This window comes from Channa argus, chromosome 6, assembly GCF_033026475.1.
Source record: "Channa argus isolate prfri chromosome 6, Channa argus male v1.0, whole genome shotgun sequence".
NCBI lineage: Eukaryota > Metazoa > Chordata > Actinopteri > Anabantiformes > Channidae > Channa > Channa argus.
This window is the reverse complement of record NC_090202.1, coordinates 13,761,076-13,774,336: the sequence shown is the minus strand read 5'-3', so window position 1 is coordinate 13,774,336 and position 13,261 is coordinate 13,761,076. Positions and strand designations below refer to the sequence as shown.

General features: G+C 37.9%; 3 protein-coding genes across 4 annotated transcripts; 1 reads left to right on the top strand and 2 right to left on the bottom strand.

Moving 5' to 3' along the window:
- The first annotated feature begins 91 nt into the window (after positions 1–91).
- anapc15 (anaphase promoting complex subunit 15) lies at positions 92–10,166 on the top strand. 2 transcript variants are annotated; one of them, XM_067506503.1, is made up of 5 exons: positions 92–110; positions 7,515–7,636; positions 8,537–8,596; positions 8,815–8,955; positions 9,068–10,166. In XM_067506503.1, the coding sequence occupies exons 2-5, from the start codon at positions 7,517–7,519 to the stop codon at positions 9,113–9,115; spliced, it is 369 nt and encodes a 122-aa protein (XP_067362604.1). In that variant the 5' UTR covers positions 92–110; positions 7,515–7,516; the 3' UTR covers positions 9,116–10,166. The 2 variants fall into 2 exon arrangements, with proteins under 2 accessions (XP_067362604.1, XP_067362605.1); XM_067506504.1 differs by lacking the exon at positions 92–110 and adding an exon at positions 7,066–7,153.
- folr (folate receptor) lies at positions 2,744–6,112 on the bottom strand. Its single transcript, XM_067506501.1, has 5 exons — positions 5,882–6,112; positions 4,115–4,247; positions 3,779–3,967; positions 3,368–3,503; positions 2,744–3,227 (listed from the first exon to the last, which is right to left on the bottom strand). The coding sequence occupies exons 1-5, from the start codon at positions 5,908–5,910 to the stop codon at positions 2,956–2,958; spliced, it is 759 nt and encodes a 252-aa protein (XP_067362602.1). The 5' UTR covers positions 5,911–6,112; the 3' UTR covers positions 2,744–2,955.
- A 592-nt stretch (positions 10,167–10,758) lies between the features above and the next one.
- Positions 10,759–13,211, bottom strand: tomt (transmembrane O-methyltransferase). Its single transcript, XM_067506505.1, has 4 exons — positions 11,625–13,211; positions 11,317–11,513; positions 11,123–11,245; positions 10,759–10,956 (listed from the first exon to the last, which is right to left on the bottom strand). The coding sequence occupies exons 1-4, from the start codon at positions 11,917–11,919 to the stop codon at positions 10,759–10,761; spliced, it is 813 nt and encodes a 270-aa protein (XP_067362606.1). The 5' UTR covers positions 11,920–13,211.
- Between the last annotated feature and the right edge of the window lie 50 nt (positions 13,212–13,261).

The window sequence follows — 13,261 nt, the reverse complement described above, 5'->3', positions numbered from 1 at the left end:
AAGACACCGGGGTGGATAAACAGAAAAGGAGGAAGTGATGTTTGGAAAGAAAGAGAAGCAAAAAGAAAAAAAAAAAAAGGACCATCACATGAGATGGGCAGTCGTGGAAGGTAGCTAACCTGTATTTACTGAACAAAAGTTATGAGCTACTTTTATTTTATACCCAAAATATATGATCCACCATTGTATATCTCATGTATTATTAATAGGCTACCCCGCAAAAAAAAAAAAAAAAAAAAAAATGTAGTTAACACAGATGGGTACTACTAGTTTTACTTAAATGATCCAACTACTTCTTCCACAGCTGAAGGCTGGAATACACGCCAAATGCTTTTCATAATCCCATGTCCTGTGGGTACTTGGAATAGACTCAAATTTTGTAGCTGTAAGCAGGCTTACACTGTTTAGAATAAACTGAGGATTTTCCATTTAAATCCACTTTTCACCCACATGGATAAAAAGCTATGGGTATAAACTAAAAGATTTTAATTCTTCACATAGCTTTAAGTTGTAGCCTACATGGTCAAAGCCTTTACTAAAACCAGAGGGTTTGCCTCCTGGAAAATCAGTGTGACCAGTAGCCACTGAGGAGGTCAGGCTGCAGCAGTTTCATAATACAAGTTGAAATCCCCTTATGCAGTCGTCTTCTTCGGCAGACCACACACACACACACACACACACACATACACACACACACGCACTGGTTTAACTGTTAGTCTCGAGGCCAGACAGGCAAACCACAGGAAACAGCTAACCCCAACATATAGAGATCACTGCATTTAGTTCTGACTTTGGCCATTCTTTATTTATGTTTTCCTTTAGTTGTCCATAAAAGCCTGACAAATATATCACAGAATGTGGTATAGACACATTCTAAGCAAGAAAAAGGTAGAATTAAAGTCAGAGCTAGAGGTGGAGAGATGGGCAGGGTGACGTGTGTTTGCCAGTGGCTTCAGAAGAGCTAAGTATTAATAGCCACAGGGACAGCAGTCATCCCAGTGTTATTTCAGGTTATGGCATCACTGTGTGTGTGTGTGTGTGTGTGTGTGTGTGTGTGTGTGCGCGTGCGTGTGCCTGCGTGTGCGTGTGTGTGTGTGAGTTGACTGTAAAAGAAACTGATAGTATGTGGTTTAACAGTATGTCTGCATGCGGACATAGTATAACTTTGTAAGCAAAATGTCAATTGCTCTTCATGCTCTTCTGTTGCATTTGGCTCTACTGTATTTGTTTGCTAGTCTACTACTACTACTCTCCTTTCGGCTTATCCCGTGAGTTCAGGGTCGCCACAGCGGATCATTGTCCGCATGTTGATTTGGCATAGTTTTTACGCCGGATGCCCTTCCTGACACAACCCTCCCCAATTTCTACCGGGCTTGGACCGGCACTGCATCGCTGGGGAGGGGGGATGGGCTGTTAGGGGTTCAGTGTCTTGCCCAGGGACACTTCGACATATAACCAGGGCTGGGGATTGAACCACTCACCTCCGTAAGCAACTGCCTTTACCAACTGAGCTATAGCCGCCCCTACTGTATTTGTTTGCTAGTACTTTTACAAAATAAAGCAAGGTAATAGCATGACAAGAGTGCAATGCAAATTACACACCCCAAAACAAAATTGTTAAATGAATAAACAATGAATAGAATTTGTAGGCAATTGCTGTTCTTAGGATTTGGTTGAGTTGAAAGCAGAAGGCAGGCTATAGTGTAATGTTTTGCCACCGTCTATTTTGAAACCTGTGTGAACATCCCAGACTTAGCCTGTCACGCTCAGCTTTTCATTATTAGACCTCATTCAAATTTTATTGGTTTAGTATGATTTTGTTAGGTTCAGTTGAACTTGGTATTTATATGATTCTTAGCTGTAATGTCAGTTTGCTAGCGTAACTTTTAGTTAAATTTTTCTAGTTTTCAAATTGTGAATATTGTTTTCATCAACATCCAAGTATCTGTGAATATATTTATAGCAACTAAGAAAACATGTTTTTATGATTTCAAACAATAAAGCTATTTTACACTTACATGGCTTAAGCTATCACTAGCTGTAAAGTTTATTTGGCAAAGGAATGATGTCTTTTGACGTTATATGTTTACGGTGAAAGTAAGTGAGTACTATTGTTGCGGTCATATTTAACTAAAATTCCAGTATTCTCAAACGTCTCCATTGTCATAGCCTTTTTTTTTTTTGTATAATAGCTTTATGGTTATGTTTCATGTAAAGGAAACAGAAAGTCTGCACTGCACAATAGAACTATATTATCATCAGGAAAGATGTGATTAATGGCCTTAGAGGTGAGGCCGTAGTTGAAAACGTTAGATCTTTGTCTTCAGGTAAAGCCACATAATGAAAGTACTTTTGTCTTAAAAAGGACTAGATTGATAATCTTGTGCCTTGATTATAAATGTACAGACTACATACACAGTGCTAAATGTGCTGTATATTATTTATCTCAGATCAGCAGGATCTGATCACATTTTGTAGACACACCAAGACTTACACTGATGTAAACTCATTCCCATTGCATGGGGGGGATTGGATATGAGTTGTAAACTCATTGCCATCCCCCCAACCCCTGAATTTTAAATCAGTCTCTGATTAAATTTGATCCTGTTTATTCACACTATATGCCCATGTATAAAATGATGGCAACTTCATGGACACATGATTGATTGTTGACCGGTCAAGAAATAATAAGAATAATGTAAGAAGAAAATTTAAAGAGGACAAATGACTGCAAAACACAAAATTAAACCACAAATATATATTGGTTATTTTTCACTCCCTTCATATGTAACAAATCTGGAATCAGATGGAGTTTTTTCTTAAATTCAAACTTAATCAAAATGAGGAGAATGACTGACTCAAAACAAGTCGGGAAAGCAGCACAGACAAGATGACATTCGAGATCAGATTTGCTAGGTACTCCAAGGTTAAAAAGGATAGGTCAAGGATCTCATTTTAGTAGATCATTACAGATAAACATGCAACCAAGAAAAGTAATGTTGTCAAAGCAAAACTTTGCTGTTGCTGTGCATTGTTAAGGTAGTACTCAGCTACCTTCTTGTTAGGGTTTGGCCCTGTGAACCAGAGCTGCATGCAGCGGCCTGAAGTCTTGGCATAAGTTGTATAACGGTAGGAATTGGACCAGATTTGTTCACACATGGCCTTGGGTGTGGGGTAAACTTGAGTCCACTTTACACACTTGCTGTTCTCAGGACATTTGTTAATACCTGTGTTAGAGAGAAAGAGAGATTCAGATGTGTTAATAACCTGTCAACCAGCAAAGACATGTAATGTTGTTACTAAATGAGTGCATGTTGTGTATTTTGTGTTTTTTGTGTGTATGAGTCTGTTTCCATGTGTCATTTACCTGTGGTCCAGTCCCATCCCTTGTGCCAATTACTCTTGCAGGTGTAATCATTCTTGCAGTCTTCCCACCAATCATGGCAATCCTCCTTACACAGAGGGACATCTAAGATACGCTCCTTGCGCCAGGTCTGATCCACCTATGTTCACATTAACTAATTTTTCATATTAGTAATTTCAGACCACAGGGAAAGCATTTTTTAACTTTCCCTCAAATTTGCAAAGATCTTCACAAATTAAAACGATGCACATTGAAAAGTCTTTCTACAAAAAAAATGCATCAATTATCTGCAGGGGCAACAAACACTATGAGAATTCAGAAGTCCTGAAAAGTACTTTAAACGTATCATGCTGCCATCTAGTGCTGCAATGACACACATACAAGTGAGACTGAGGAGCACACATGCCTACATACTTTTTGTATCCAGGGTCCCAGGTGTGGTGAGCACTCATAAAAGCAAGTGTCCTGAATGAAATGTTTCTTGCACTCACGGCTCATAACCCCACAGTGATTCCAGTTAAAGTTGTACAGGAATGAGTTATCACTGTGGGCTTCTTCACTGGTGTTGGCTGTGCAACATGCGTTATCACGCCATGGATTACACTGGCAAGAGGACAGAGAAAGAGGGGTCACTTTATGTTGTTTTTATTTCAAGCATCTAGATCAGCTGTGTTAGAATTATTATTATTTTGATTGTATCAGTTAGCATAAATGGTTCTATGATTGATGGGGATATGTGTTTTCCATCACCTGAAGATAAAGTTTTCCCTCAGGTCCAGGGTCTTTTTTCTGGTGTTTTGCGTCCATACACATGTTGAGTTTGTCCAGAGAAAGAATGCCATCAGAGAGGGGCAACAGCAAAGAAAGGACAATCCACATGGCTCTGCACAAGGAAGGCATCAACATATAGTCTGTCAATTTAAAGTTATCAATAAGATTATATAGAAAACAGGAAAAAAAAAGAGTGATAGTTCTGGTGGTAGAACCATAGGACATGCCTGCAGCCTGTTGATTTATTCTTGTTGTCTGCGCATAGGCAGCAGAGGGGCTTTAGTAGTCCAACATAATATTGCAAGTATATGATATTTTAATGTATTTGTGTAGCAACTGTGTTTGTGTTTTTTACCACTCTCAGACTGAATTTGGCCTTTCTCTGGTTTGGTCAAGCTCATGTATTTTCACAATACTTCTCTCTTATTTAATTTTAAGTTATTATTTAATTTTTTGCCTTAACCTTGTGATCAATCTTGTAAACCTGCTTGGCAACAAGCTTAAGATTCTCTAATCTCTGTTTGTTTGGGTTTTTTGTACTTTTGTTTTATCCTGTCAGCTCAGGGTCGCCATAACTGATCATTTGTCCACATATTGATTTGGCAAAGTTTTTGTTTTTTGCCCTCCATGAGGCAAACCTCCCCAATTTCTACTGGGGTTGGAACCGGTGTTATACCGAGTTTTGCATGCTTAAACCTGACCTTGCCCTAACCCTAATGACACAGGGGAGGGCGCTATATGAACCCAAAGTCAAGTCGATAGAAGCATCTAAGCACACAATTCTCGGCAGGCATGCAAAATTCGGCACCGGCTCTGCACGGCTGGAGATGGGGATGAGCTGTTGCCGGTTCAGTGTCTCGCGAACCTCCGACCCTATGGTCGGTAGGCAGCCACTCTGCCAACTGAGCCCACTGCCTAAGTTCCTCTAAACTTTGTACTGCCATATTTACTGGATGTTTTTCAACAAAAAAAAAAGCCAGAATATTTATCTATTAAACAAGCAGACTGCACAGGGACAATGACTCAGTGGTAGAGCATAGGGCTGGGAATCAGAAAGCAGCGGATTCAAATCCCACCCCACCAGATGTGGCCCCACCCACCCACCAAGGGCGACCCTGGTGGCAGTCCCAAACCCGGATAAAATGGGAGGGTTGCGGTAGGAAGTGCATCCGGCATAAAAACACATGCCAAATCAACGTGGGGAATATGTTCCGCTGTAGCGACCCCTGAAGGGAAAAGCCGAAAGTCGTCGATTGACAGGGATAATAAGCCAAATTGTACAAAGATTATTATTTTAACAGATGAACAGAAACAAAATCTACACCTAAAAGCAAATTCTGTCTATTGGAATTGGATTGGAATTAATAACATAATACAAAGAAGCTTTGACCCAATGAGCCATGTTTTATTCAGGTTTTCACAGACATAGCACAAAGTGAGCCATTACTCTAAAACACCAGTGTAAAATAGATAAAGATAGAAAAATAACCTTATGTCTGATTGTTTCACTTTATAGCATGGAAATGAAAAAGGTAAATATAGTAATTAGACCAAATACACACTATACAATACAAAGAGACAGAAATATTGTAAATGTCATAGAAATAACTTAAGCCCATTAGAGTAATTAATATGTTACTAACTTGTATACATGTTAATCAATCAAAGTTAAGAAAATAATGGCTACATCTAGTGGAAACACACTAAGAGAACAAAACTAAGTAATAATAATAAGATTCACTTTACCTTGTTAGAATTGGTAATGTTTCCTTCATGAAGGGATAATACTATAAATCCGGGCCTCCTGTCACCTCTTACACACTTCCCAAGACTAAACAAGATTTAAAAACACTGCTTAAATATGTAAGCGTGTGAGTGAAAAGTGACTCAAAATAAAGCTTGCTGTGCTCTCAATTAATATGTTCCTAAAGTCCAAAGTCCACCTCACATGTGTGTGAGCTGAGATAGAGTGAGAGAACAAGAAAGATATATGTACATTTCTTCATGAGTGTGTGATAATTTGAGTTTTATTACATCTTACTAGGAGGGAGGTTTTGTCTTATCTCAAGGTCAAAAATGTTCTCTGCATGCACACTTGGTGTTAGATGGCAGTGTGACATGAGAAGACAATAAAAAGAGTAAAAATTATGGAAGTTGGAAGAAATTTCTGATAAATCTGGGATGGTGGTCTCCTGTTTGAACTGAAACAATAAACACAAACACACTGAAGTTGGTGGGTAATTAAAATTAGAAGTGTGCATGTATCTCAGATGTTAAAGCTCCTAACACCAAAACAGTTTGCAGCAAAATTTTAATAAAGTGCCTGTAAGAACAGGTACATTGTTTTGCAAATATCTACATATTGTTATAAATGTTAAATAAAAAGTTAAAGAATAAAAGTTTGTTTGCATAATATAAGTAGCAGTACATCTTCTGTCTTCTCAACAGCTTTGAATTTTTATTTAGATGGCAAAACAGCATAATAGGAACAGAGTCTAGGAAGGTGTGCTCACATAAAAGGACCTATCAAATGTTTTGAAATGTGATGAAACTGCTAGTTCTTTTTTGAAGAGAAATTTGTCTGTGTGTCTCTTTGCCTAACTGCACACTATGCTTAGACTGTGCTAGCCTTATATGTTAAATGTGTGAAAGTAATGGAAATAGGTTATATAAAGTCTTTTTGTTTCCTATTTATTTACAATGCAATTCATAAAGGCCCAAATGGATAGCTTGCACATATAGCCCATTATGCTTAATTCACAGATGAAAGAATTTTAATGTCTGATTCGTGATTTAATGTATTTATAATTGAATATTTGTATCACTAAAACAAATTTATATTGCTACCACACCTACTAGCCAAAGTACATTTTCCTTTTATTGCATCATTTCCCCAGTTGTACCAAAATAGAATGCGGAACCTTTGTAAAGTGGCACTGGATAAGAGGACTCTTTATAGGTGAACACCAGTCACGTTTGATTTGAATTTTCTTTATAGCCGGACTGAGAGCTTGGCAGGTCGCTGCACTATTATAAAGCTATATTTTCATTAGGATTATGGATGAATTGGCATATAGGTTTACGTTATATTTTTATACTGAAGTATTCGCGGAGACATAATTTAGGATGTACACGTTATTTTTCAATCGCAGTGTTACGTTAAGTTTTCGCGTCTCTTCAGCAGCCCTACTTCGTTTTTATTTGTTTCGTCAGATTTTTTAATCATAAAATAACTCTGAAAGATACCTTATAGCTACATTAACTTTCTAATGTAATGAGTTAACACTTTGTTGCAGGAATAGATAAAGTGTACAGAGCCCCAAGCTAACGCTCAGGTTTGCTGATTGACCCTGAGTGTCTTATTGTCCCTTTGTGACAGACATGTCCACGCTGTTTCCCTCGCTCTTTCCCCGCATAACGGAATCGCTATGGTTTAACCTGGACCGACCCTGTGTGGACGAGACCGAGCTACATCAGCAGGAGCAGCAGCACCAGACCTGGGTAAACACTGATAACACACACACCATCGGTGTCAGAAGTTCCTCATTCTTGTCCCATACGTGAATATGTCCACACATACACGACACTGTTTAATTATTACTTTGTTACTCTGACGTAGTTTTAAGATCGCAAAGACAAGTTCACACAGTCAAGTCCGTCTCTTTGGAAAAAATAGCTCAAATGGCAGTGAGTACCCGAGGGTTACAACCCATCGGTACAACAGACCACCCTGCAAATTATCCTGTAACTTGTTATTTATAGACTACCATATTCCTAATTTGTGTATAACCGTTATGCCTTTGAGCTATAGTGTTTATATTTGTATGTGTCCATGTGATTTTTATTATGTTTCACATCTTTCTGAAAACCATTTTACATAAAAATAATTTCTGTTCAACATTTATTTAAATTGGTTGAATTCTTGTCTAACTGTTATTTGTTTGAGCAATGACTTTGCTCTCTGTCATATGAGATTATGACATGCATGAAGGTCATTCCCTCAACAGATTAACCTTTTTTAGGACTATATTTCTTAGCAAATAGTTAGCACCATAAATAATTATTTAAATAGAAATCAAAAACAGAAGAAAAAGTAGCACAGGATGAGTAAACCGCTGAACAAATGGAACTGTTTATCCCCGCTTCATCAATTGGTAATGTTAACAATGTTAACAGTCTGCCAGTCTTTAGTTTTAATTTAGTTAATAAGTGTGTTCATATGTGTGTCTGTCAGCAATTGAATCAATTCCCTTTATATTTATATATCTTTTTCAGTTCTGCGCAAAAAATCATTGTTTTTTATCATCTAAATAAAAATGTACTGCATACTGTTTACAGTTCTGCCATTTTATTTGTCATGTTGTAATGTTGTGTATGTGTGTGCTTTCTCCTGCCTCTCAGTTGCAGAGCATTGCTGAGAAGGACAACAATTTGATGCCCATTGGGAAACCTATTTATGAGGTACTACATTGGGGCCATTAATTGTCACAGCACCTAACACCTAGTTTTTGGCAGTGTGGTACAATACAAATAAACTGCACATAAACAAAGTCCCAATTAGTTTTAATCATACTCATCATAGCACTTTTATTCACCTAAATTAAAATTTGCCTTTGAATGACCAAGCTGTTTGTTTGTGTTCTTTGTCTGTTTATGTCATCTGCTTTTACTGGACACAGACAGGATATGAGGAGGAGGATGAGGAAGATGATGAAGATGAGGAGGACAGTGAGGAAGACTCCGAAGATGAAGAAGACATGCAGGACATGGATGAGATGAATGACTACAATGAGTCCCCTGATGATGGAGAGATCAATGAGGTGCTTTCATATATAATGCGGAATATCTTCTTTTTACTATTTGAAGCCAGAATTAGTAAAAATCTAAAAATTATTCTTAGGCACACTAAGTCTGTCTCTTGTTGTCTGTCAGGTGGACATGGAGGGACCAGACCAAGACCAAGACCAATGGATGATTTAACACGAACACAGTTTTTATCTGACATTAGACTTGTACTCCTAACTTACAACATTTTTGCTGCCGATCTGTCTGTCACACAGATATTTTTTATTTGTTTAAACAAGAAATATTGTTAAATCCGAGATTGTACAGTAATATATTTCAGAGGGCACCAGTGTTTCTGTTCAAGCTGCAGTCAGGCATAAGGATCTGTTTAAGCACTTGTCATGTCATTTTCCTCACAAAGTTCTACTGCTTTGTATTCAGTCAGACAAACACCCAGGCACACAGTGACAGCAGTATCCATTAGCCCGGCGCTCCTTGTTATTTAAACTTTGACCTTTTCATATCTTAAGTCATGTGCCACTTCACAGAGGGTCTGCAAACAGCTGACTTAGCACAAACAGTAGTTCAGTCAGCTAAATAATTTATTAACTATGAAGCTACAGATATTTCTGAATATTGTCTAATTCTGTTTCAATGCAGGACTGTTTGTGTTTCTGCACTTTATACAGATATACCTTCATTAGAATTGTCATAAAGGCTAGTGAAATGGTACTAGGTGGAGACAATGTTAATATTGTAGTGTTACACAAATCGGGCATAACATTATGACCACCTGGGCAATTTGATTCAAGCCAATACAGTGGCAGCCAAGAATTCTTTTTAACAAGCTTACAATTTCTCAGTTTTTAGATCGAAACTGTCAGAAAGGTGGTAATTCTACTATGTTTTTTTTTTTTATTGAGGTCAAAGTGGGTAGTGGAGTTGTACTGGAGTCGATTATAAGAAGTGGTTGGTTCTAATGTTTTGGTACACCCTATTTAAAATTAATACATCCACTGTATTGGATTGCATTACATTGTACAGGTGGTCATAATATTACACTTGATCTGTGTATATCACTATGTCAAATGGAAACCATTTATTACCACTGACAAAGTTTAACGTGAACATACTCTGTGTCCTTACATGTTTACTCTAAAGGGTTGCTTACTAAGGCTGTCATTTTTTGTACTGAGATAAAAAAAGAGGCCTTGACGGTTTCTATTAAATTATTTTAATAAAATCATATGTTTGTTTTTCTAAACTTATGATTTAATAAATAGCACAAATATAACATAGTAGTAAAGGGTGTGTTTTGAATATGGTTAGATAAAAATAATCTAAAGTTCAGAACTGATAATGATCTGAATTTAGTGTTTGTAAAATTTATGATTGGGGTGTTGTCTACAATTAATGGCATGTCATTTTGTTTAATTACACATTTCATTTCAGGTAGGAGTAATTGTTTAGTTTCCAAACTGGAAGCAAATGGCTTTTGTATTTTTTTATTAGATAATTGAAAGACAAAGACAGAAGATGGTGACAAGTGACACATAGCAATACTAGTGGACACAATTTCAATACAAAAGCTAGTGCAGTTTGAGTTGTAAATTGGTACATGACTTTGTTTTGTGAAATCTGCAGGAAGACATTTATGTTGTCCCTTGAGTGGACATTCTGAAAATCTAAATACGGCAATGCACTATTTTTCAGAATCTATTCAGAAGTTATCTTTTCATAAAATAGTTTTAACATGGGGTGTACTATAATTGGCATATTTCTGTAATAGTCTGTAAAATCTATACTAGTATTTGATTATATGTCACAGGCTACATGATTTACTTGATTCCCTGGTACACCAGCTCAGCCATCCCATCCCTGATACCCCTGCTGTACTCCAGTGTGGCCCGGTGAATCTTCCACTCATACAAGCCACATTTTCGAATGTATCTGAGGAACTTTGGAGCCCCGGGAAACAGAACGTTGTCGGCCACAATCATAGATCCTTTTCCCAGCAGACCAGAGCCCTCCAGAATCTGTAAAATATACAGATAAAGCGTTCATGTAAAGCGGGGAGTTGCACAGGTAACAGTAGGACAGAACATATTTTCCTTCAGAGACAAAGACAAAGACTTCTGCAAACCTAAAATAAATATTTATCTTCTATGGTCTATAACCAAAATTCTCATGTAAAGTTAATACCTGCAGATCAGAAAGGTAGCACTTTTTCCAGTGGTCCATGAAGACGAAATCCAGCCTTTCCAAGCCATGGTCAGTTCGCAGCTGAGGGATCACCTCATCGGATGGTTTCACAATGAGCTCCACCTGAGGAACCCAACTAATGAATTTCTCAAATAGTCAAATGTTGTAAATATGGCACATGTTTCTGCTCTCACCGTATCATCATCAAAGCCTGCCAGACGGATGATTTTCTCAGCAATGGCAGCATTCCTCTGGTCCATCTCGACGCTGTACAGTCTGGCACCCAGGGGTAAAGCCCGGGCAATCCGTACCGTGCTGTACCCACAGTGAGAACCCAGTTCCAACACTGTTAAAGGACTCTGCTCCATCAGCAGTCGGTCCAAAATTTTCCCTACATATTGGTGATCCAGACAGAGAAGAACCGTATTTAGGGGCCTTAGACTTTCCTTAGACTTACACAAGTACAGGTAATTTGTTCTCTAATATGAAGGCATCCCCTCACCCTTTTTAGGACCAATATTGCTGATGAATTCCACCTTGCTGCACCAGACATCAAAAGTTTCCAGGATGCTGTCTGGATCTCCCTGGGTGGCATGAGTAAGGACATACTGATAGGCGCGCTCCTCTCGGGTCAAACCAGTGACACAGTCATTCCATATCCTGACCAGGACCGCCCGGTAGAACAACACAAAGAAGAAGCGGTACCTGATAATCAGAGTCAGCAGGAGGGGAAGGAAGGCCAGAGCAATAGCGGGAGACACCATCCTATCTTGTGCAGAGGGAAACACACAATACATCAATTAGTCACTCACACTGTATTCGGTTTTGTACAAGAAGGAGTTTGCAGTGTCACGTGTTTTATGCGTTGTCTTAACAAGGTGGATACATTTGCACAAACCTGCTCCCCGCTTTTACAATAATTGTATTCTGCAATGTGAGTTTCTAACTGAGGAGTTTTGTCATATTTAGCTGTAGATAAGTTTATAATCTATCGATAATGAGAAAAAGACCACTTTTATCATTTGATAAACCTGCTCAATGTTAAAACCATTTTTAATCAGTATGTAACTGCTTGCTTTTGTCTTAACATAAAAAAGGGAGGACAGATAAAAGAAGTGAATCGCCCTTCATTTTACCCCTGGGCAATTTTCACATTAACAAAAAAGAAGCCGGAAGACCCCTAATACGGAGGTTTTGAACCCCAAATTCTGACTTTCATCAACCCTGTAGCTCCTATTGGTTGCAGCATTGCCATGTTGGACAAGGTTACAAGGGCATATTATTCTATACTGAAAGTGCCAAAACAGAGGCAAGATTTTGAATCATTTCAGATAATATATTCGTATCAAAGCTTATCAACGTGAGAAGCAACTCATTGTGCCTTTATCGAAATTATGGTCAAATTATGACTTTGCAATTCCCTCTGTTGGTTTTCTCTTCATTCATTAAAGATCAATGCTATAAACAAACATCAAAACTACAAAAAAGTCACTTTGTTTTATGCAAAGAAGAATGAATGTCAATTTAAAAACACAAAGGAATACTTTCAAACAAACATTTCAACAGATTAAACACATTTATGCAAAAGTATTTCTTTGAAAGGAACAATCTTCAAGAAAAGCTGCTGCTTTCTAGATGCATTTACATTCGAAAGAAACTAGTCTACTGGCCAGAAGAGATGCTGCAACATATTGTTTAAAATTAAAAGAGAAGAGAAAAGGAGAAAAACTCACCTGTTTTCAAGACTGTTTGGCAGCACCACAAGAAAATAGATCTGCAGCTGAGACCAGAGCAATGTGTGTGTTTGAAAGAAAGGTAAGAGACCTGGGATTATGAATAATTTATGTATCACGTTCATGACAGCATATTTTCTGTAACTCTTTCAAGTTAACAGACACTTACAGGAACATAACTAACTATTGCTGTTAACATTCTTTTTTCTTATTTTCTGATTAGAATTGTGTCCAGATATTTAGACTGAGAAGGAGCAAACATGGTGACACAGACTGAGGTAGAAGGAAATTGACATTCGATATGTGTAGTGAACACCGACAGGTGTGCGACTGTGTGCTGATGTATGGAGTCCAATTCTTTTCTTTACTGAGTCATGATGAAAAGACAAAGAAACATTTATTCAAA